This window comes from Lissotriton helveticus, chromosome 9 (genome assembly GCF_964261635.1).
Source record: "Lissotriton helveticus chromosome 9, aLisHel1.1, whole genome shotgun sequence".
NCBI lineage: Eukaryota > Metazoa > Chordata > Amphibia > Caudata > Salamandridae > Lissotriton > Lissotriton helveticus.
Window position 1 is genome coordinate 548,032,948 of NC_136070.1, and position 25,785 is coordinate 548,058,732.

A 25,785-nucleotide genomic window follows, 5' to 3' on the forward strand; every position below is an offset into this window, starting at 1 on the left:
ACAAATTTTGTCATTTACAATGCCAATAGCTCTAACTTTTCCAAAGGCGAAACCATTGCATTGTAAATGCTTGTTTTTTCTGTGCCATCTAGTGCAGATCCGTGAAGAGAGCTGCTCTCCGTCACTTTTTGACAGGCTTTTTTTGATGTTATGTCAACAATTCTTGATGTGTAGGGTTTTCCCTCGATGTTGAATAAAAGCTCTGGATTCAAACCATACTGCGCATGCCACTGCACCATGTTGGTGACGGATCCACACTTAATCTTTCAATGGTGCCTGGAGCGCGAGCACAACTCAAAGTCGTGCTCCGGCTGCCATGCCATGGTTCTGAAGGCTTTGAAGAAGTGGTGTCAAAAGCTGCTTGCAGGCCTGCAATGGGCTCCACGTTGCTCACCCTGAAAGGTCTCATTCCTGGTCGAGAGGAAGGTCTGGGCACCTCTCCGGGAGTCTTAAGTCGTCAAGTCCATCAGGTAAGAGGCAAAAGAAACGCAAGAAGTCGAAGTGTGCTTCCTCTTCTCCCCGTCCGTCGGCCGACTTGACAGAGGACCCACGGTGTTCTGGGCCTCATTCTGCGGAACCTGCGCCTGTGTCGGCTCTGTGCTTCCCTGCATTTCCAGTAGCCGGAGCGACCCTCAACCAGCTTAAAGATTGTGCCTCATGTTTGTGCGACCTGACCCTCCCTGCGCGCCTTCGGGCCCCGGAGGCTTAGGAAGGGCTCCATCGGGTTCTCCTCCGGTGGTTCCAGCCCCTGCGCTAATGGCCCCCAATGGATCCGGTGGTGGATCCGGACCGGTGCCGGTCAAACCCCTGCGTCCTTTCCTGGCTCTGGCCCATGCGCCAAGACTCTCACCGGCACCAGTCCCATCAATATTCCTGATCACCCAGAGCCGGATCGACGCCTTTTGATACAGTTTGGTGGTCTAAACCTCTACCTCACAAGGCGCATTCCCTTTTGCACACCCAGAATGGGAATCCTAGAGGCTGAATAGTTGGGGCAAGAAGATTTTTTCTTCCGCCAGCCTTGCATTGCTGTCAGTGAACACTGCATTCCTGTGTGGGAAACTGTTGTGAAGGTGCTGCCACAGGTGCAGGAGGAGACCCGGGCCTTTCTCTTCCAAGTGGTATCAGACGGGCGAGATGTGGCCAAGTTCCCCATTCCCTGTGGGCTCGACACCACTGACTCGCTGGGCAGAGCAATGTCGTCAACTGTGGCTATTCAACCACACATGGCTGAAGACTTCTGGCTTTTCTGGGAATGTACAGGCTTCCCTTAGTGACATGCCCTTTCATGGCACCTGTCTCTTCGAAGACCAGGCAGATATGCCCTGGATCCCTTTAAGGAAGTGGAAGAGGTGTGGCAAAGCGGCCAGGGTGCCTGACTCTGGAATACGGGGTTTACGGTTCGATCCCTGGCGGCAGGTTAGCCCTGCACCATGTGACTCTGGGCAATAGCTCTCTTAATCTTCCCGACCGCCCCCAGCGCCGGGACACTACTTAGGAGATATCCCTGCGCTTTACAAATACTGGTATTTCATTTCTCGCGGGCTAAAGCCAAGTCCTTGGGCCTCTCAGTGACCACCCGTCCCCAGTCTGCTCTTCGTCCATTTCGTGGCCACGGAAGAGTCATTGTGACGCTCCAGCCACAAGACCATGCAGGTTCTGTAACCTCCATGCAGCCGCAGTCGCAGCTCCTTTCGGCCCCATGGATCAGGCAGCCACAGGTCTAGTCAGTCCACTCCCCCCCCTGCAGCCTCTTAATGTTCCTAGTCTGGCCCTTCAGGATCATAGGCGACCGATTGGTGGCAGGATCAGCCATCACCTCACCACCCCCTTTTCTGAATCGTTTTTGGCCACTATAGGTGTGGCAGGGTATACTCAGACATGAGTCCCTTGTTCACTGTTCCATCAGGATTCAAGCAAGCCGGGCCGACGACGGCTGAAATGCCAGAAACCGGTCCCCGGAAGCTTGTCTCCTTTCTGGTGAAGAATTGGCTTGGTAGTTTGGTCTGCCCTGTTCCCATGATGCACCGGGCCAGGGACAGACTAATTTGCATATAGCCAGGTTCTGAGCTGGGATGGGGCAGTGAGCTAAATAACGGTGATGGATCAAGCCCTGATCTTTGGACTGGGTAAGTGTGGTCTGCTTAATTCAGACACTCTGTTCATCACCACCCCCTTTTCTGAATCGTTTTTGGCCACTATAGGTGTGGCAGGGTATATATACTCAGACATGAGTCCCTTGCTCACTGCTCCATCAGGATTCAAGCAAGCCGGGCCGACGACGGCTGAAATGCCAGAAACCGGTCCCCGGAAGCTTGTCTCCTTTCTGGTGAAGAATTGGCTTGGTAGTTTGGTCTGCCCTGTTCCCATGATGCACTGGGCCAGGGACAGACTAATTTGCATATAGCCAGGTTCTGAGCTGGGATGGGGCAGTGAGCTAAATAACGGTGATGGATCAAGCCCTGATCTTTGGACTGGGTAAGAGTGGTCTGCTTAATTCAGACACTCTGTTCATCACCACCCCCTTTTCTGAATCGTTTTTGGCCACTATAGGTGTGGCAGGGTATACTCAGACATGAGTCCCTTGCTCACTGCTCCATCAGGATTCAAGCAAGCCGGGCCGACGACGGCTGAAATGCCAGAAACCGGTCCCCGGAAGCTTGTCTCCTTTCTGGTGAAGAATTGGCTTGGTAGTTTGGTCTGCCCTGTTCCCATGATGCACTGGGCCAGGGACAGACTAATTTGCATATAGCCAGGTTCTGAGCTGGGATGGGGCAGTGAGCTAAATAACGGTGATGGATCAAGGGGCAGTGAGCTAAATAACGGTGATGGATCAAGCCCTGATCTTTGGACTGGGTAAGAGTGGTCTGCTTAATTCAGACACTCTGTTCATCACCACCCCCTTTTCTGAATCGTTTTTGGCCACTATAGGTGTGGCAGGGTATACTCAGACATGAGTCCCTTGCTCACTGCTCCATCAGGATTCAAGCAAGCCGGGCCGACGACGGCTGAAATGCCAGAAACCGGTCCCCGGAAGCTTGTCTCCTTTCTGGTGAAGAATTGGCTTGGTAGTTTGGTCTGCCCTGTTCCCATGATGCACTGGGCCAGGGACAGACTAATTTGCATATAGCCAGGTTCTGAGCTGGGATGGGGCAGTGAGCTAAATAACGGTGATGGATCAAGCCCTGATCTTTGGACTGGGTAAGAGTGGTCTGCTTAATTCAGACACTCTGTTCATCACCACCCCCTTTTCTGAATCGTTTTTGGCCACTATAGGTGTGGCAGGGTATACTCAGACATGAGTCCCTTGCTCACTGCTCCATCAGGATTCAAGCAAGCCGGGCCGACGACGGCTGAAATGCCAGAAACCGGTCCCCGGAAGCTTGTCTCCTTTCTGGTGAAGAATTGGCTTGGTAGTTTGGTCTGCCCTGTTCCCATGATGCACTGGGCCAGGGACAGACTAATTTGCATATAGCCAGGTTCTGAGCTGGGATGGGGCAGTGAGCTAAATAACGGTGATGGATCAAGCCCTGATCTTTGGACTGGGTAAGAGTGGTCTGCTTAATTCAGACACTCTGTTCATCACCACCCCCTTTTCTGAATCGTTTGTGGCCACTATAGGTGTGGCAGGGTATACTCAGACATGAGTCCCTTGCTCACTGCTCCATCAGGATTCAAGCAAGCCGAGCCGACGACGGCTGAAATGCCAGAAACCGGTCCCCGGAAGCTTGTCTCCTTTCTGGTGAAGAATTGGCTTGGTAGTTTGGTCTGCCCTGTTCCCATGATGCACTGGGCCAGGGACAGACTAATTTGCATATAGCCAGGTTCTGAGCTGGGATGGGGCAGTGAGCTAAATAACGGTGAAGGATCAAGCCCTGATCTTTGGAATGGGTAAGAGTGGTCTGCTTAATTCAGACACTCTGTTCATCACCACCCCCTTTTCTGAATCGTTTTTGGCCACTATAGGTGTGGCAGGGTATACTCAGACATGAGTCCCTTGCTCACTGCTCCATCAGGATTCAAGCAAGCCGGGCCGACGACGGCTGAAATGCCAGAAACCGGTCCCCGGAAGCTTGTCTCCTTTCTGGTGAAGAATTGGCTTGGTAGTTTGGTCTGCCCTGTTCCCATGATGCACTGGGCCAGGGACAGACTAATTTGCATATAGCCAGGTTCTGAGCTGGGATGGGGCAGTGAGCTAAATAACGGTGATGGATCAAGCCCTGATCTTTGGACTGGGTAAGAGTGGTCTGCTTAATTCAGACACTCTGTTCATCACCACCCCCTTTTCTGAATCGTTTTTGGCCACTATAGGTGTGGCAGGGTATACTCAGACATGAGTCCCTTGCTCACTGCTCCATCAGGATTCAAGCAAGCCGGGCCGACGACGGCTGAAATGCCAGAAACCGGTCCCCGGAAGCTTGTCTCCTTTCTGGTGAAGAATTGGCTTGGTAGTTTGGTCTGCCCTGTTCCCATGATGCACTGGGCCAGGGACAGACTAATTTGCATATAGCCAGGTTCTGAGCTGGGATGGGGCAGTGAGCTAAATAACGGTGATGGATCAAGCCCTGATCTTTGGACTGGGTAAGAGTGGTCTGCTTAATTCAGACACTCTGTTCATCACCACCCCCTTTTCTGAATCGTTTTTGGACACTATAGGTGTGGCAGGGTATACTCAGACATGAGTCCCTTGCTCACTGCTCCATCAGGATTCAAGCAAGCCGGGCCGACGACGGCTGAAATGCCAGAAACCGGTCCCCGGAAGCTTGTCTCCTTTCTGGTGAAGAATTGGCTTGGTAGTTTGGTCTGCCCTGTTCCCATGATGCACTGGGCCAGGGACAGACTAATTTGCATATATCCAGGTTCTGAGCTGGGATGGGGCAGTGAGCTAAATAACGGTGATGGATCAAGCCCTGATCTTTGGACTGGGTAAGAGTCGTCTGCTTAATTCAGACACTCTGTTCCTCACCACCCCCTATTCTGAATCGTTTTTGGCCACTATAGGTGTGGCAGGGTATACTCAGACATGAGTCCCTTGCTCACTGCTCCATCAGGATTCAAGCAAGCCGGGCCGACGACGGCTGAAATGCCAGAAACCGGTCCCCGGAAGCTTGTCTCCTTTCTGGTGAAGAATTGGCTTGGTAGTTTGGTCTGCCCTGTTCCCATGATGCACTGGGCCAGGGACAGACTAATTTGCATATAGCCAGGTTCTGAGCTGGGATGGGGCAGTGAGCTAAATAACGGTGATGGATCAAGCCCTGATCTTTGGACTGGGTAAGAGTGGTCTGCTTAATTCAGACGCTCTGTTCATCACCACCCCCTTTTCTGAATCATCACCTCCACAACTGGCATAACATCACATCAGACAAGTGGTTTTCAGATAGTCCAAAAAGACTACTACGTTTTGAGACTACGCCTCCTTCCATGCTGCCTACTTACGGCAGGCTGATGGAGGACCACCTGAACTTGCTTCAGGAGGAAGTCAGGGCTATCTTGGCAAAGGTAGCCGTAGAGAGGGTTTCGGTGCCCAGAAGTAGGCTGTGGTTGTTATTTCCGCTACTTTCTGGTCCCGAAAAAGAACAAGGGTCTTCATCCTATCCTAGATCTTCGAGCCCCAGCTCAGTTCAAGATGCTTACCTGGGTCAGGTCTTATATGCCTTTGACCCTTAAGACTGGATGGTGGCGTTGGACTTGCAGGATGCCTAATTTCATATTCCCTTCCTGTCTGCTCATCGGCGTTACCTGCGGTTCACGTGGACCACAAGCACTTTCAGTTCATGGAGCTCCCCTTTGGCTTACCAGGCCCCTCGGGTGTTCACCAAGGTGATGGTGGTTGCAGATCAGGGGTGCCAGGCTTCTCCTATCTCGATGATTGACAGTTGATGGCAAGCTCCCCCAGTCTGTCATCTTTCACCTCCAGACTACGTAGAGCCTCCGGCTTTCTCTGTGGTTCACTATAAATGTTCTGAAGTCACACCTGACTCCCTCTCAGATGCTCCCTTTCATCTGAGCTGTTCTAGACACTGTGCAGTTTCGGGCCTTTCCTCCCGAGCGGGGAGTCCAGGATATTTGGGCTATGATACCGATGTTTCAGCCTCTAGCCTGGATTTCGGTGAAAGTAACTCTGAGGTAGCTGGTGCTCATAGCCCCCTGCATCCTGCTTGTAACTAATGCCAGATGGCATATACCAGCTCTGCAGTGAGATCTAAAGTTCCAGTGGGGGCAGCATCAGGGGAATCTCTCTGACATGGTCTAAATCTCAGAGGGAACTGCTCAGGACCTTCAGTGATGGATGACCAACCTCAATTGGGTAAGAGGCATACCCTTGTCCCTTCCCCAATGAGATGACACAGAAGGGACAGATGCTCTCCTCCTGGGATGGGCTGGCCATCTGGGAGAGGTGGAGATCAGAGGGCTCAGGTCTCCGGCGGAATCTGGACTCCACATCAACTTGCTGGAGCTCCGAGCCCTTCACTTGGCGTTAAAGGCTTTTCTCCCTACCATCAAGGTAAAGCTGGTTTAGGTGTTCACAGACAGCACCACTGCCATTTGGTACTGCAACAAACAGGGTGGGGTGAGGCCCTGGATCCTTTGTCAGGAGGCCCTGTGTCTCTGGACGTGGCTAGAACAGCAGCAGGGCGTATCCCTGGTGGTTCAACATCTGATAGGTTCACAGAACGCCAGGGCGTACGAACTCAGCTGTCGATGCCTAGCAGATCACAAATGGCGTCTCCATCCGGGGTGGCTCAAGGTCTCTTTCAGCAGTGGGGAGAGCCTTGATTTGATCTTTTTGCCTCCACCGAGAATGCTAAATGTCAGCAGTTTTGCACATAGGAGTTACCAAAGCGGCAGGCACTTGGTGACGCTTTTCATCTCGAGTGGAGCTCAGACCTGCTTTCCGCCCATATAACTCCTGCCCAGAGTGCTCAAGAAGATCCGGAGTGACCGGGCCCAATTCATTCTTATGGCCCCAGACTCAGCACTGAGAGTTTGTTACTCTGAGCTTCAGCAGTTGAGCATTGATCCTTTAATCAGGCTGCCCCTTCGGGAGGATCTTCTATAGCGGCAGCAGGGAAGGGTCCTCCACTCGCACCTGTTCACTCTACACCTTCTTATATGGAGATTGAGTCGCAGCAGTTGATAGCATTCAATCTTCCTCCTGAAGTCTGTGATGTGATTTTGGCAGACATGCATCCCTCTTATTCTGACACTTGCCCAGCAGGGCTCTGGTCTGGGCACTCTGAAGGGGCACCTTGCTGTCTTGTCTGCCTTCTTGAGGGTGCCAGACCAACTCTCTTTATGTCTCCTATTGTAAACAGGTTTCTCAACTTGCTTGTGTATAGATGTTCTCACCTGCCCCATTCCTCATGCCTCAGTGGGACCTTAATTTGGTTCCCAACTTCCTGATATGTGTGCTGTTCGATCTTTGCAGGACTGCCACCTCTAGCTGCTTGCCATAAAAACACCCTTTTTGGTGGCAATCGCTTCTGATAGGAAGGTGAGTGAATTGCAAGTACTGTCATCCAAGCCTCCTTACCTGACATCTTTCCTGATAAGTTAGTACTTTGCACTATGGCCTCTTTCTTACCGAATGTGGTAACGCCATTCCACATGGGATGATCTGTCACCTTGCCCACTTTCTATGCTCCTCTGCACCCCTCTAAAGAGGAGCGCTTCCACTGTCTGGACCCAAAAAGAGCATTGTGGTTCAACCATGACCACACTAAAGAGTTCTTGGTGGGCGACCATATCCTCATGGGGTATGTTTCATAGAAGAAAGATTGTGCAGTTCGGAAGAGTACTATCTCACTTTGTGTTGTCCTCTGCATCAAAATTTGCTACGCTCTGGCCAAGAAACAGCCCCCAGAGCTAAGGCTGCGACCACGGTGGTGCAACGTGATGTTCCAATCCTTGCCAGTTGTCAGGCAGCAACGTGGGCATCACTGCACACGTTTACTAAGAACTACTGCCTGGACAGTCAAGTCCACAGTCCCTCCCCCGGGGATGGTATTGCTAGGATATCGATTCTAAGGTAAGTAATCTGCGGTTTGATGTCTCTATCAGATGGACAAGTTACTTACCTTCAGTAAAGCCTTATCTGGTAGAGACATAATCTAGCCCCCAGGCTGTCATCTTTCACCTCCAGACTACGTAGAGCCTCCTACTTTCTCTGCGGCTCACTATCAGTGTTCTGAAGTCACACCTGACTCCCTCTCAGATGCTTCCTTTGATCTGAGCTGTTCTAGACACTGTGCAGTTTCGGGCCTTTCCTCCCGAGCGGCGAGTCCAGGATATTTGGGCTATGATACCGATGTTTCAGCCTCTATCCTGGATTTCAGTGAAAATAACTCCGAGGCAGCTGGAGCTCATAGCCACCTGCATCCTGCTTGTAACTAATGCCAGATGGCATATACCAGCTCTGCAGTGGGATCTGAAGTTCCAGTGGGTGCAGCATCAGGGGAATCTATCTGACATGGTCTAAATCTCAGAGGGAACTCCTCAGGACCTTCAGTGATGGATGACCAACTGCGATTGGGTCAGAGGCATATCCTTGTCCCTTCCCCAATGAGATGACACAGAAGGGACAGGTGCGCTCCTCCTGGGATGGGCTGGCCATCTGGGAGAGGTGGAGATCAGAGGGCTCTGGTCTCCGGCAGAATCTGGACTCCACATCAACTTGCTGGAGCTCCGAGCCCTTCACTTGGCGTTAAAGGCTTTTCTCCCTTCCATCAAGGTAAAGCTGGTTTAGGTGTTCTCAGACAACACCACTGCCATGTGGTACTGCAACAAACAGGGTGGTGTTGGGCCCTGGATCCTTTGTCAGGAGGCTCTGCGTCTCTGGACATGGCTGGAACATCAGCAGGGCATATCCCTGGTGGTTCAACACCTGGCAGGTTCCCTGAGCGCCATGGCTTACGAACTCAGCTGTCGATGCCTAGCAGATCACAAATGGCGTCTCCATCCGGGGTGGCTCAAGGTCTCTTTCAGCAATGGGGAGAGCCTTGATTAGATCTTTTTGCCTCCGCCGAGGGGCCCTGGATCCTTTGTCAGGAGGCCCTGTGTCTCTGGACATGGCTGGAACTGCAGCAGGGCGTATCCCTGGTGGTTCAACACCTGGCAGGTTCCCTGAACGCCAGGGCGTATGAACTCTGATGTCGATGCCTAGCAAATCACAAATGGCGTCTCCATCCAGGGTGGCTCAAGGTCTCTTTCAGCAATGGGGAGAGCATTGATTAGATCTTTTTGCCTCCGCCGAGAATGCTCAATGGCAGCAGTTTTGCACATAGGAGTTACCAAAGCTGCAGTCGCTTGGTGACGCTTTTCGTCACGAGTGGAGCTCAGGCCTGCTATACGCCTTTCCGCCCATAGAACTCCTGCCCAGAGTGCTCAAGAAGATCCGGAGTGACCAGGCCCAAGTCATTCTTATGGCCCCAGACTCGGCACTGAGAGTTTGGTACTCCGAGCTTCTGCAGTTGAGAATTGATCCTCTGATCAGGGTGCCCCTTCGGGAGGATCTTCTATTGCGGCAGCAGGGAAGGGTCCTCCACTCGCACCTGTTCACTCTACACCTTCTTGTATGGAGATTGAGTCGCAGCAGTAGATAGCATTCAATCTTCCTCCTGAAGTCTGTGATGTGATTTTGGCAGACATGCATCCCGCAACTAAGACTGTGTACGCCTGCTTGTGGAAGAAATGTGTGAAATATTGTATGGAATGTTATTTGATTCTCTTTCTACTTCCATATCTCAGGTCCTTCTCTTTATTCTGACACTTGCCCAGCAGGGCTCTGGTCTGGGCACTCTTAAGGGGCACCTTTCTGCCGTGTCTGCCTTCTTGAGGATGCCAGACCAACTCTCTTTATGTCTCCTATTGTAAACAGGTTTCTCATCATGCCTCAGTGGGACCTTAATTTGGTTGTCAACTTCCTGATATGTGCGCTGTTCGATCTTTGCAGGACTGCCACCTCTAGCTGCTTGCCATAAAAACACCCTTATTAGTGGCAATCGCATCTGACAGGCGGGTGAGTGAATTGCAAGCACTGTCATACAAGCCTCCTTACCTGACCATCTTTCCTGATAAGTTAGTACTTCGCACTAGGGCCTCTTTCTTACCGAATGTGGTAACGCCATTCCACATGTGACAATCAGTCACCTTGCCCACTTTCTATGCTCCTCTGCACCCCTCTAAAGAGGAGCGCTTCCACTGTCTGTACCCAAAAAGAGCATTGTGGTTCTACCATGACCACACTAAAGAGTTCTGGGTGGGCGACCATCTCTTCATGGGGTATGTTTTATAGAAGAAAGATTGTGTGGTGCGGAAGAGTACTATCTTACTGTGTGTTGTCCTCTGCATCAAAATTTGCTACGCTCTGGCCAAGAAACAGCCCCCAGAGCTAAGGCTGCAACCACGACGATGCAACATGGTGTTCCAATGCTTGCCATTTGTCAGGCAGCAACGTGGGCATCACTGCACACGTTCACCAAGAACTACTGCCTGGACAGTCAAGTCCGCAGTCCCTCCCCCGGGGATGGTATGGCTAAGGTATCGATTCTAAGGTAAGTAATCTGCGGTTTGATGTCTCTATCAGATGGACAAGTTACTTACTTTCAGTAAAGCCTTATCTGGTAGAGACATAATCTAGCCGCAGATTCCTTACCAACCCATCTATCCTCCCTGCACTGTGGACAGGTTTTTTGGGTCAGGGTGGATCCTTTTCAGGGCCCTAGTTCTTCTATACACAACACTGTCAGTGCACTTCATGGCTCCCCGCACCTGGCATGGAAAGTCATGAAAAGTAACTGATATGCTGAGGTGGCTTCTGTATAGGTGACTTGAGCATCACTTCTAGTGCGGACAACGCTGTCGCCGTCAAACGGAGCCGACTGATGCCACCTACCGGCACCCAAGGGTATTGCTCTAGCAAAGGTTTTGTAATCTAGCCTGATGCCTGGGATATTTTAAGGTAAGGAATCTGGGGCTAGATTATGTCTCTTCCAGATAAGACATTACTGATGGTAAGTAACTTGTTTGTTAGTGATTGACAAGGGTTGGAAATACAGAAGATGATAGTTGTCATAGGCGTTGTAGGACAAATGGAACCTACATGGTAATATCCCATGCTGCAGCTTTCTAGGTAGTGGTAAGCCAGCAAAAAGCCTAAGTGATTAGATAAGTGCTGGATCTGAAACCACAGTTGGTGATACTGGGTATCTGGAGTGAGCTTACAGTGCCCAGGTATATGCATTTGTTTTGTAATGTGTTTGCGGTCACACAAAGGGGTAGTGTCAGTCTATGGTGTAACAAAAGTAATTACACAGTTGGCAAATAACCTGGATTGGTTTATGCAGGCAGAAGTGATGTACCAAAGAAGAGGATACAAGGGTGTCCACAGAAATACAATAAAATCTGGGGTTCAAGGAAAGTAATTTGCTGTTGATTAGGGTGGAGAAGGAGCAGAGGATGAAATGATGAGGATGCCTAAAAAGATTTTTCAAAAGAACTTTGTGACCTAAGGCTGAACCCACAACTTAATCAATTCCCAATAGAATAGAGGTAAAAGTTGATAATGTGAACACTTTGAGCTAAGCATTAACACTAAAACCTGTTGGGTCTGGATGTGTGCACTTTGTTTTTGTTCGAAGAAGTCTTTCCAGTTACGAGGTAGGTGACTCCTCCTTTCGATGACAGTGCGTATTGGCATCGACTCCATCGTTAATTTTTTTTCCGCCATCGGGTTCGGATGTGTATTGCTGCGCTCCGGTTCGGTACCGTTTTCTGACTCTTTTGACGCTCTATCCACTACCCTCGACGGTATTGTTATCAATTGCGGTTCCCCATTCGACGTGTATCATCTCACCTCGGAAAACCTTAGATCGGGAAATTTGTGGCGGGCCTTCGGGCCTACCCGCGCCGACCGCGCTAGCAGTTGATGGAACGGACTCCCTTCAATTTCTGTCATGGGTGTCGTGCTAAGTTTCCACGCACCGACTTGCACGAAGTGTGCAACCTCTGCTTGTCCCCGGAACACGACGAGAGCAACTGTAATGCGCGTCGATCATTTCTATCGAAAAAGACACTTCGTGACCATCGGGCTCGAAGCCACGAGATGCAACACCAGAGAGGCTCTGCACTGGACCTCTTCAGCAAAGATTCCGACTCTGAACATCAGGCTTAAGGAGCCATAGAAGAAGAGCAGATCTCTGTGTCCGGGGCCGACTCCGACATGGAAGAAGAGGCGCAGGTTACTCCGGGTCAGCGTACCATGAGTAAAGATACCCCTTGGCCACCTCAACATAAAACAAAGGCTCCGGTCCCTCCTCTGCCCTCAGGCCAAGGTCGGCACCGACAAAAAGTTTCCGAAGCCCCGCCCTTGGGCCGGGCTCCGAAACAGAAAGAGAAGCCTTCCGGCTCTTGTTCGAGCCAGCTCCACTCTGGCGCCGAACCAACAACTTCGGCGAAAAAACACTATTCCAAGCATGTGTTGGTCACAATACCACTGTTGCCCCAGATTCCACCTTCAACACCGAAAAGCTTGGAGCTGAAACGTTCAAGGCATAAAGGCTCGGAGCCAAAACCTTCGACGCTGAAACCGGCACATAAAGAGAAAAACACTCCTTCTAAAGAACCTCGACCCGATGCCCCGCCTTCGGATCCGAAGCAGAAAAAACTCGTGATCGCACCTGAAACAGGACATATTTGTATCATTCTTCAATAAAAACGGCAGATTGATCTATCAGAGGACTACCACATTCCTCTCAAAAGGAAGAGTGTGGGTACTAACCCTTCGCCACCCTTATATTCCACCTCCTTCTCCTACTGATCCAAACGTGCTCATCACACCATCAAATTCACCACCACTTTCCCCGGACCCACAGAATGAAGGGGATGGGGATGAGGATCAGGATAGAAAACACAACACTGACCCTTGGGAGGATTATCATACTGACCCAAACACAGACAAGGACCCTTATTTGTATCCCTCCAGATCCTCTCCACCTGACGACAACATTGGGTACATTGAGCTCCTTAACAGAGCTGCTCAATATCATGGGGTGGAGCTCCTTAAGGAACCTTTAGAATAGGATTTCCTCTTTGAAACACTTACTTCTTCCCAAAGAGCTACTCATCCTGTACCAATGTTCAAAGGCATGTTAAAACACACGGATGAGGTATTTAAGGACCCTGTAAGGGCGAGGATAATGACACCTAGGGTGGACAAACCCTCTCCTACCGACCCTGTTTACATTAGAGTCCAGCTGCCTTAGACTCTCTTGTAGTCTCCAACGCTCGCAAGAGAGCTAACTCACAAACCATAGGTGAGGCTCCTCCTCCTGATAAGGAGTCTAAGCTTATTGATGCATCTGGTAAAAGAGTGGCTTCACAAGCAGCAAATCACTGGTGCATTGCTAACGCTGAAGCTCTGTTGGCTCGTTATGATAGGGTATAATGACTAAGTTGAAGAATCAGTCGCACACCTGTTTGTGGAAAAGTAGTTCTTCTGAATAAGTTAAACTTTTTTTAGGGCACTTCGTTAGATCACATGTACAGAGACGCTTTTAACCAGGGGCTAACACTTTGACCTATTGAGTTAAACACGCTGACTTTAACGTTTAACTGTATGTGCACTATTTTGTAAGCGCCCGCTTCTATGGCTCTCATGTTCGTTTCTTCCTTGCTATGTATGCACGTTATCTTTTCACCCGCATCCTTTTCAACCCGCTCCCTTTTAAATTACACAGCACTATTTTTCTTTGCATTCGTCTGGGATTTACACCCATTTCGTTTTCTTTCCAGGGATTATCCCCTGATGAAGGGCTGGTCCCGAAAAGCATTGGGGCTATATAAAATTTCTGTGAAGCAACAGTAGTTCATACATACGCCTCAAAGATGTACAAGAACGTACTTATGATATGCATTATATCACTATGAAGTCATAAAAAATGGATGATTTAAACAAAGACAGAATACATTTATTTCGAAATTCAAGAATTGTGTGAAACAATCCATAAAAAGCGACTGGCTCGCTCAGGAGTGCTATAGATTTGGCTCTTCCCGAGTGAAGGGCACTCTTTTCAGTCGTTGTAATAGGGCTCATTACGATGAGTTAGAGCAACTCATACAACATTTACCTGATGAATACAAATCTAAGGCTAATGACCTTATTCAGGAAGGTAAACTTATCACCAATACAACCATTAGGTGTGCCCTGGACGCAGCAGACACAGCTGCTCGTGTAGTCAACATCAGTGTACTCTTACGCAGGCATGCTTGGCTGAGAATATTGGGCTTCAAGCCGGAGGTACAAACCTCCATCCTTAAACAACCATTCGATAAGGAGCATCTCTTTGGCCCAACTGATGATACTTCACTGGAAAAGATAAAAAAGGGCACTGAGGTCGCAAAAGTGCATGGGGGCTTTGCAGTTACCGGCCACTAGGAGTTCCTTTCACCGCTCTTTTTACAGGGGTGTTTCTATAACTGTGTCCACCGAAAATCCCTCCTCCTCTTACAAGGCCGACAACCAATCCCCCTCTTCAAGAGGTTATTTCAGAGGGGGTTTTAGAGGAAACAATGGTAAGGGAAGAAGCCGAGGTAACTCCACACACACTTCCCCCGCAAACAAGTAGTGACTTCTTTCCGCTACCCCCGATCATTCCACCCATCGGGGTATGTCTCTCCCAATTCCTACCTGTTTGGAATTCAATCACTTCAGACAAGTGGGTACTAAAAATTATCCAATACGGTTACTGCCTGCAGCTTACGGACACTCCCCCAAATATTCTTCCATGATCACATGCAATGTCACCAGAACATCTCACCCTCCTAAAGCAAGAGGTTATCTCTCTATTGGCTAAAACACACTATAGAGCCAGTCCTCAATTCCAGGGAACCGGGGTATACTCCCTGTATTTTTTAACTCCCAAAAAGGACGGCTCTCTCAGGCCTATACTAGACCTCAGAGAACTAAATCTGTACATTTAGTCGGACCACTTTCACATGGTCACACTTCAATAGGTGCTCCCACTCCTTCAGCAAGGCGACTTTCTGTCCACTCTGGGCTTAAAGGACGCCCATTTCCTTCTTCCCATTGACCCGGCTCACCGGAAATACCTCAGGTTTGTGGTTGACGGACAACATTATCAATTCAAAGTTTTTCTTTTCGGAGCAACTACAGCACCCAGAGTTTTTACCATGTGCTTGGCAGTAGTCGCGGCTCATCTGAGAAGGCAGCACATTCACATCTTCCCCCTACCTAGACGACTGGCTAATAAAATCCTTCTTGCAACAGAGCAGCCTATGCCACATTCCAAAAACAATCCAACTGCTTCACGACTTTGGGTTCACTGTAAACCTCACTGTGATGGTGGGTGTGCTGCAGGCCGGAAAAGCAGGCAAGGAGGCCGAATATAGTGGGTTATGCTGTTAGTTTATTGTACCGAAGGCAGAAATTAAAGTCACAACAGAACAAAGGGTTCCAGGGGATGAGGCCGGTGTCCGCTCCGGGTCTTGGGTTCGTGTCCAGGCCTTCAGGAAGTCCGATGAAGGCTCCGGTATTGGGGAGGATCCACGGAGGGCAGCAAGAGAAGAAAACAAGGGACCGTTAGTCCTATCTTGGGCCTCGAGGCACAATTGTAACAATCACCGTCACCCGGGCAGTGAGGGGGGGGGGGGGAGAGACAGTGAGGGAAGGGAGGTATCGGGGTGGAGGAATAGCCGGGCGGTAGACAGAAAGGGTGTCGAATCGGGTCGTGTGGGGGACGGCTGGTTACGCTGAGAGGGTGCTATACATGTATGCTACAGTGCAAGGAACGTGGTTCTACAGAGATGGGGGTTATTTACAAGGACTATACAGCGAGCTCCTAGCGAGCACCGAAAAGGAATTAGTAGGGTACTCACACGGTCCGCCGCAACTCTCCAGTGAGTCACGGCCGCTCTTCAGCCACCTCCTGAGGACTCCACCACTCTTCGGTCCACACGTCTTCGTCGTACGCCTGCTCTCCTTCTTCCGCTCCAGTCCGAGTGTCCTGCCACGATGCTCCAACGGCGTTTGCTCTCCGGTCTCGGCTTTTCCCTGTTCTGGCGCTGCCATGGGGGCGGGACTTCCGGGGTCAGAGGGATGTTCTTCCTCTGGACGCAGTGCTCTGGTTGGTTCCTGTAAGAGAGAGAAGGGCGGGGGTCCGTTTGTTATGGCTGCTGCTCCGAGCCCCGTTTCCGACACGGGGAAGTGTTCGCGGGGTTGCAGTCTCGGCGGAAAGGAAGGAGGTACGTGTGTGGGAGGGCGGCTTCCCTGTAGGGGAGCCCGCGGCACCGTCTCACACTCACCAAATCTCATCTCCAACCATCCAACACACAAGTGTATCTAGGAGACACAATAGACACTCAGAAAGCTCTAGCGTGTCCCAACCCAGTCAGAATCCGCCACATGCAGACTCTAATATAGCAGTTTCAGCCTCAACACTTTATTACCAGCTTGAGTGTTCATACAATTACTAGGAATGATGGCATCTTGCATTTTAATCGTTACTTACACAAGACTCTAAATGCGTCCCCTACAGGAATGCTTAGCACGTCAGTGAAATCAGGCTCAAGATCAGTTATCAGATCTAGTGTTGGTGGATGGCCACACCCATTTCTCTCTGCAGTGGTGGAACATAGAAAACATTTCCAAGGGGCGGTCATTCCTCGACCTGGTTCCACAGATTCTGCTAACAGCAGACGCATTGATCACTGGTTGGGGAGCTCATCTTCAAAAACATACCTTTCAGGGCATGTGGACTCTGCAACAAAAACAACTCCACATAAACCATCTAGAACTGCTAGCAATTTTTCTAGCGTTGAAAGCTTTTTAACTTCATCTAGTAGGCAAAGCTGTCCTGATTCGCACAGACAACATTACAGCAATGTACTACATAAAAAAACAGGGGGGACAGAGCTCTCGCAGCTAGCCCAGAGCATCTGGAGATGGGCCATACCTCAAAAAATATAACTCCTTGCAGAACACCTTCCGGGAGTGAACAACCAGATTGCAGATCTGCTCAGGTGTCAACGACAGCAGATCCACAAATGGGAACGCCACCCTCAAGTTCTCCTCCCATTCTTCCAAATGTGGGGCTTCCCAGAGATAGATCTGTTCGCCATCCACCTTAACACAAAATGCCCAAAACTTCGCATCCAGGTATCTACACCCATTGTCCAAAGGCAATGCACTATGGATTAATTGGTCAGGGACATTTGCTTATGCTTTTCCGCCTCTCCCACTCAATCAATTAGTGGTTCGGAAGCTCAGATAGCAGTACCTGACACCAATCCTAGTTGCTCACACATGGGCCCGAAAACCCTGGTTCACAACCCTGTTGGAGCTATCAGTAGTTCCTCACCAAAAACTACACCTTACTCCCAATCTTCTCACTCAGAACCATGGAGAAATAAGACATCCAGATCCCAGTCATCTCAACCTTGCGATCTGGCACCTGAAATCCTAGAATTTGGCTATCCTAATCTTCAGGCAGACTGCATGATTATCAAAGAGGCTAGGTGCCCTACCACAAGAGCATGCTGTGCAGCAAAGTGGAAACGGTTTGTCATTTACTGTAATAACAATCAAATCAATCCGCTAGATGCTTCAATCCAAAACATTATCTGCTATCTATTACATCTACAGCATTCCAATTTAGCGTACGCTTCCATATGCTTACATCTTGCTGCAATGCTTTTATGATATCTGCATATCGAAATAAAGCTATCAACCAACCTTACATCTTGCTGCAATAGCTGCATATCCACAAAACAGACAGCATGTGTCTTTTTTTTTAAGAGTGCCGTCTATTAAAGCGTTTATGGAAGGACTTAAAAGAATCATTCCCCCTAGACTTCCACCTGCTCCAGTGTGGAATCTCAACATAGTTCTTACAAGACTCATGGGTCCCCCATTTGAGCCATTACACAAATGTGAACTACAATTTCTCACTTGGAAGGTAGCCTTCCTCATAGGCATGACATCTCTGAGAAGAGGGAGTGAGCTTCAGGCACAAACCATAGAAGAGCCATTTTTACAAATACACCAAAACAAAGTGGTCTAACTCCAAATGTTTACCTAAAGTCATTTCTGCCTTTCATATCAACCAATGTGTTGAGCTGTCTGTGTTCTTCCCTCGACCAGATTCAGTGGCAGAACGTGCTCTTCACACCTTAGATATCAAAAGGTCATTACTATACTACATAGAAAGAACAAAACCTTTCAGGAAAACCAAGCAACTTTTTTGTTGCTTTTGCTCCACCACATAAAGGCAATCCAATATCAAAATCAGGTATTGCAAGTTAAGTGCATTCAAATATGCTACATTAAAGCTAAACGCACATTAACAATTCCCTCTAGAGCGCACTCTACACGCAAACTGGGGCTTCTATGCCATTCTTATGAAATATACCCATAGGTGACATATGCAAAGCTGCAACATAATCTTCACCACACACATTCACAAAACACTATTTTGTAGTTGTGTTAGCAAGACAGCAAGCTAGTGTGGCCAGGTAGTTTTACGTACACTATTTCAGACCACTGCAACAGCTACAGGTTAGCCACCGCTTTGGGAGATAACTGCTATGTACAGCATATGATCTACAGCTCATATGCCTCGAACGGAAAATGCTACTTACCCAGTATGCATCTGGTCTTGGCATATAGAGCTGTAGTCATATGCGCCCTCCTGCCTCCCGGGTACCTCTACCTGTTGCAGTAACATATTACTTACATTCAATAGTCATGGACATATTTCTTTACTACTTTTACTAACTCCATCATCACCCTTTACGGCAGAACAATCTAACGATGGAGTTGATAACCATGTTCACTATCACCGAAAGGAGGGGTCACCTACCTCGTGACTGGAAAGACTTCTTCGAACAAAAACAAAGTGCAAACATCCGGACCCAACACTAAATGGCGATCTATGCACAGCATATGACTCTACAGCTCTATACGCCATGAGCGGATGCATACTGGGTAAGTAGCATTTTCCTTCTGGTTTGCTCAGTAGTTTTTTGTGTGCAGTTGTGTTTAGGCAGGAAGAGGAGGTTTTGGAGTTTTCTATTAAGTTTTATAAACTTTAAAACCTGTGCTTGCTGTCGTCCATACATGTTACTGTTCTATTTATAATTTAGAAAAACCTCAGATGAACTTTGTTCTCACATTTGCTGGATCTTTCCAAATCTTCAGGTCTGTAAGTGAGAAAAACGTGTCAACTGTGCACACTCTAACAGTTTTTTCAACAACGTTTATCTGTTTCTCCACTTCCCCTCAACCTTTCTTGCTGCTAGGTCATCCGTCGTGCCTGCAGTTCACACCAGTGATGATGGCAGCAGTGAAGACGTATCGCTGGCAGTGCATCGAGTGCAAGTGCTGCAACATATGTGGAACATCCGAAAATGATGTACGTGCTATCCTAACTTTTGAAAGATCTTTCCACATGATGATTTCTTGAAAAAGAAAAAGGTGAAGGGCTCTAGAACCTTGGTATCTCACTGTGTATCCAGTTTGATTTAATTAAGCTAGATGTTTGGTATATGCGTGCATTCCTTATCGATATAGGTAAGGCCCTCTATCCCAGAGATACACAAAAAAGCAAACATACAGTTTCAAAGTAGGAACTTCTGCTTAATTAATATAACACAGACATACAGTAGTTAAATGACAGAAATTCCCATGATAATTTTTGTTAGATACTTTTTTTCTTTTTTTATTCGCATTATTCAGACTCAGAAGGTATGTTCCTTAGGTCATTCTCAGCACTAAAAGGTATAACATTTTACTACTGAGACCATATTAGGATACATACCCTAATTGTGCATAAACACCATTTCTTTTAGTCTCACGCTCACCAAACACAATGTACATCTCCAGACTTCTTTAATGTCCTCGTACACACCGGTATACTGTAAACGTTCCTTGTTGACTATAATTTATCTCATCGTTCCAACCTTTGCCACTGTTCACATCATTATTCTTCACCTGCACGATGCACTATGGAATCAAACTATTTCAAGATGGCCCCATTAGAAGTAGTTGCTGGCATACTCGTTCCTTCTTCGCATATATGCTGGTCTTTTAATGCCATACAAGTTTTTATCTTCTTTCAGCGACTGATATTGGCACTTTTTTGGCGTCGGGCCTTATGTAATAAGATACTTCTGCCCATTCACCTGCATGTGCGATGTCTTTAATTTCCAGTGTTGGTTGGCACTGCACTTTCCACAGCCACAAAGTTGCTTTAACCTTCTATTTTATAATACGGTGCTCCAGGTCATTACTGCCCACTTTTACCTTGATGCACACATTACCTTCTCCCTTGAATACAAACCTTCCGTCTTCAGAAATAACTTCCACACAATGTTGGGACCACCTTGCTCCTAATATAGGTTCTTGGCTCTGAAGTCAACCTGACTTTATGCTGCCCTCACCACTTTGAACTCCTACTTCACAAGTACTTGTACTCACCAGATCCTTGACCTCGATGGACCTCGCTGACATAATTATCCCCATTAGTCCCAGTTTTGTAGTTTGAATATCCCTATTTTTTGTTTTCGTTTTACACTTGTTGACAATTTGGTGCCATGTCTCTCCATTGGTGACACCAGATTTACGCCATTGAACCCTATCTGCGTGCTCGCTATTGTTAGATTCTTTTTTCCCCACTATTGGATTTGAAAGCATGGACCAGAGCTGTGGATCAGAGTGTAGAAAAGCAGTTTTAGAGGAAAAGCATGAAATAAATATGTGCTGGAATAATGTGAAGAACCTTCGACTACAGATGGATGACAAGTGAAAATGCAGAAAAGCAATCTAGTGTGTTTGAAAGGCTGACAAAGACATCAACTGCGTGGGTCAGAGAATGTAAAGAGGGTATGGAGCACACATTCTCCCAGAAAAGCAGCCAAGAAGTTCGCAGCCTGTTTGCTGAGAAACCATCAGCTGGGGGATTGCACAGCTTGTTTGAAATTTCATCTTAAAACACTGAAGTAAAGGGAAAACAAATGTGGGCTTGCCACACTATGACACCGATGCAGAAATATGTGCCCAGGAAAAGGTGGAACTCTCCAGCGAAAAAAGAAAATCCTGAGGGAACCGAACTGGTGCAGGGGGACTATCTTTTGAGCTAAAAGAAAGAGAAGACACCTAAAAAAATCAAACCATGAGGGACATAAATGGCAGGTAACACTGTACAAGGGCTCCGAGACAAAACTGAGTCAAAACAGCACTCCCAGACTTCCCTGTTGCAGAACGTTTCGCAGTCGAAGGAAAGCAAAAGCATATAGAGTCTCAAGGATCCTAGACAAAGGATACCACTGATGGCAAACCCTCTAAACCCAGTATCAACGAGAGGTGATTGATGGCACAGGAGGGAGAAGGAAGCCTGTTAAACGGAATCTTCGATGTCGAGGACGAGGCAGTCTATGATCGACATTGAACAGAAGACTCTTGAGGTAAAGAGAAAGAAATATAGACTCATAACAGAAATTAAAGCTTTGCTTTGGTGGAAGATGAACTTCGGTGACTACTATGAAGGGGTACAAAATTTCCAGACCCACTCCTTGAGCGAAAGTTCTTCTTGAGAAAGAACAGTAGAACTAGAGGCACCAGCCAGCTGAGAACCAACAGGGGTTCTAGAAGAAAAGATCTACAAATCTGAGGATTGGCCTGGTGGAGGTCAGTTTGGGCATGAATTCTTCAACAGCAAACGTCTTCATAGATGAAGGGGTGTTTTTTTTTAAATAGATACTCCTGAAGAGGAAATAGATGCATACCTACTGAGGCAATAACTATCAGACACCATTGCCACATACAATGCAGTCATAAAAGGGCGGGAGACAAGTATGAAGTCAAATTAAAAGAGGATTAGCTAGAATCCTATTTTCTCTTGGAAACACTAATGCCACCTGAAAGGAAGAATTAGTACCTCCTGACGCTACATAGCATTCCATTTTTTAAAATCAATTCTGTTTATACATTTTCTCAGTTAAAGTACGCTTATTCAAAAATATAGCCTTCGACATAGTTGTGAACACTCTGATACTTCGCCCACTCTCCCGTCTTGTGTCACCAACATTTGGTATCATCTATGAACCATACATTATGGACCTGTGTTTGACACAGTGCAGGTAAACGCAAAAGGTTCCATTCACGTTGAATTTTAGTATACCCGGCACTTGGTCAATACACCCTATATTCCTCCCATAGGCCCAATTACTTTTCCCACTTTTTCAGATCAGCTCTGGTATACGATTTGCTTGGCTTGACAACACCAGTCCAAGTCCTTTTCCCAGTCAGACCCTCTTGGCAGGAGGTTTTCTCCCCTGGCCTTAACTATGTTCCTTTTGGCTACCACTGCGACACCATGAGCCAAATCCTGTGGTATTTGGGCCTGTCCTCCTATCCAATTACATAAAGGATGCCAGCATAGTATTCTAGATCAAGGGAGGCCTTCAGGAAGGCCAGCCATTTCTAAGTTACTGACAACCAGGGTCAAAAGAAAGTACAAGCAATCCTCTCAATAGTCTGCCAACTTGAAAGAAAAGGGCAGTCTCCATTATTGTCACCACAGGCTGGAAAAGAACAAACACACTGGCAACCATTGGGCCACTGACAACCATGGAGCCTGACAGGGAAAAGGAGCAGTTGGAGATGATAGGCTGGAAAATTGAACATTTAGCTGCTTCTCAATGGCACAAAGCCAATTCACATGTGCTACTAAACAGATACAGTCACCAGCAATAGGAAGAAATTGAAAATCTGATACAACACCTACCAGATCAGTGTATGAAAGGAGCAAAAAGTGTAATTCAGGAGAGACAGAACATTGCTAAACCCTGTTTAAAATCAACACTGGATGCAGCAGATACTGTCAATAGTTATGCAAAGTTCATGATAGGTGTCTAGTTTCAAGCCAGAGAGGTACAGGCGGCAGTCATCAATATGCCTTTCAATGGAGACACCATGTTTGGAAACATGGTGGGGGATGCTCTGCAAAGCATGAAAAATACAGTGACACAGCAGGATTGATGGAGCTCTCCAATTCTAGGGATCCATCCAAGGGGCACCAGCCCCAAAGGAGAAAGCTATCTACAAGGGGAAGACACAACCAGTAGTTGGGCACTCTTCTTTCACTCCATTGATAGAGTCTCATAGTGCTCCATCACAGTGGCACTATAACAACATGTCAAACCAAATCTGCACTAGCGGTCCCCTCTCATCTAACATGATTGGGATGGAGAATTAGAAGATTCCTTCAGCAGAGTGCCGTCAGCTCCAGCAAATGTGAGTCTAAACTTTATCCGACACGGACACTCTATCGAACTAATAAAGCAACCAACCAAAATTAAGGATGGTCAACTACAAAGAAAAAAGTTGCTTCTGAGAAGAGGAAGAGGATCTATTACACAAACTGATGTTAGAAATAGTTCCTCCTAAGGGTATAGTCCTGGGGGTATATTCAGCTTACGTGTACCAAAGCTAGACAAAACTTTGAAATCCGTCCTAGACTTGTGGGGCTTAAACAACTATGTCAAGACTCAGAAATTCAGAATGGCAACTCTGCAAGAACTTTTTTCTGAATTTACTGAGTAAGGACAAAGAAGGACCAACAAGGTGAGAAAAGAGGACCTTCGCTAAAGATTAGTGCCAAACCATGCCACGCTTCTTACCCTCGACAATCCTGGTGACTAAGGGCCAGATGTATTCAGCTAAATTGCAATCACAAACACTGAAATTCGCAGAATTTTAGCGTTTGTAATCGCAATTTAGCTGTGTGCAATGTAGGAAAGAAAAACCTACTCACAAAATAAGGAATCGCAACATTTGCAATTCCCTACTTCGTGCAAGCATTTAGAGAATCGCAATTTGCAATTCCCTAAATGCTATTCTAGTAGCCATCGCAAATTGCGATATTGCTGTAAGGAATCGCAAGTTACCACTAACTTCAAGTTGGTGGTAATAAGCGATTACCGTGAAAAATGCACTTTTTAGCATTTTTCAAAGTGTCATGTGGCACTCATACATGCCCTTTGGGCATGTATAGGCGCCACATGTGCACACATGCACATTTCAGGAGTGCAACAGGGTGTCCTTTAATAAACCCTTCCACCCTTTAAATAGTGTGCGCAATTTGCTAGTACCTATTGGGTACTCGCAAATTGCGCACACAATTCCCATTCATTCCTATTAGCCTCTTGGCCCATAGAAATTAATGGGAAGACATTCCTTATTTGCAAATAAGGAATGTGTAGGAATCGCAAAATATTAGCAGATTCATACATTGCATTTTGCGAGTCTATAATAGCAAATCACAAATCAATAAAATTCGCTATTATAGACTAGCAAAATATAATGTTGATACATCTGGCCCGGTATCCAAAAGCTGCATATCCTCCCTAAAACCCTTGGAGAACTGTCCAGCATCCCAACAACCAGCCGAAATCTCCCTTTAAGTGGGGAGGCCACTTCCCTGCACTCTGCAGGCACTGACCACATCTGCCCGGTACACCGTTCTGCCAATCCCTGGGTCCACCAAGCGAGCAGCACCCCAGAAAAGAGGCCTGCCGGCTCCAGGAAGTCAGATCTGTCTCCCTGATAAGTTTGGAGCCGCCAGGAGCCGCCCAGCACCAATACCCTGGGTACCAGTGCAGTTGCAGCAACCAATGCTTTATAAGTGTCCAGACCAGACACCTACTCTGCCAAGACAGACCTACCGATGAGGCACATCAGCATCACTGAGGCCAGCACGAGAGTTGCCCTGCTGTCCTGTTCTGTCCCCACCACTAGGTCGACCTCAAGAAGTGAGAGCCTCTAACGCAAGTAACCCACCGGGCAAAGCACCTCTTCACCCGAGCCCCACAGCCCAAGTCCCTGCCCACCATTTGTGCCCCCTTGCTTCAGAGTCCCTCAAGAGCCAAGTATATATTTGAGATCTGCCAGACTGGTCCTCCAGTCCCCACTTGCAGCCTTTTTCCTACAGGTACTTTTCCCCATTGACTTCATCTGTAGCAATTGAGGCTACCCATGCGACCAGCACCTCTGCACCCGAACACACCAGGGCAGGTAAACGTAAACTGCTGGTGGTTCTAAGGACCTTGGCCCCTACTTACTTTAGGTCCAGAAGAACAGTCCTGTAAGTCGTTGGCGAGTGACCATATGCAGTGTATGTTCCTCCCATAGAATAACATTCCTAGGTTTGAGCCTCATGCCTCAAATCTGACAGCTCTGATTTTCCACTATTTCGCCTGTAAACTTCTACAACGTATAAAGTACTTACCCGATATCGAAGTTCTTGGTGTCTTAAAATATGTCAAATATATTATTTTTCTAAATTGGTCTTGGGTTTCTTCTTGAGTGTGTGTCCCGTTTATTGACTCTGTGTGTACAACAATTGTTTAGCACTACCCTCTGATAATCCTAAACTGCTTGCCCAAAGTACCACCAAAGAGAGCATTTGGGATTTTTAAATTGAGCCCTATAAGACAATAAGGGTTGTCTGGACTTTCTGCATAGTGTACCTCATTTTGGTGCACAGCATAGAAAGTCAGCTTCCTACATTGGTGAATCAGCAGCGGGATACAAGACTTTGCATTTGTTGATACTACTTTGTCAGTATCCACGAGGAAACCCACAATTGACATTATTCAAAAAATATATATCTTTTTTTAAATTTTATTTTATTGTTCTATATTTTCTAATCTGAACTGTTGGGGCCTTGTATTACAACCCCTAGTTCACTGTATTAGATGTTTAAAAAGGTC

General features: G+C 47.6%; 1 protein-coding gene across 9 annotated transcripts in view; it reads left to right on the top strand.

Moving 5' to 3' along the window:
• Positions 1-25,785, top strand: part of DPF2 (double PHD fingers 2) — a 411,270-nt gene that overhangs the window by 368,280 nt on the left and 17,205 nt on the right. For 8 of the 9 annotated variants that reach the window (XM_078660438.1, XM_078660431.1, XM_078660432.1 and 5 more), the window contains one exon: positions 19,315-19,427. In XM_078660438.1, coding sequence (XP_078516564.1) covers positions 19,315-19,427 — 113 coding nt within the window. Of the gene's footprint in view, positions 1-19,314; positions 19,490-25,785 lie in introns of all 9 variants that reach the window. The other variant, XR_013601006.1, reaches the window with a different exon arrangement.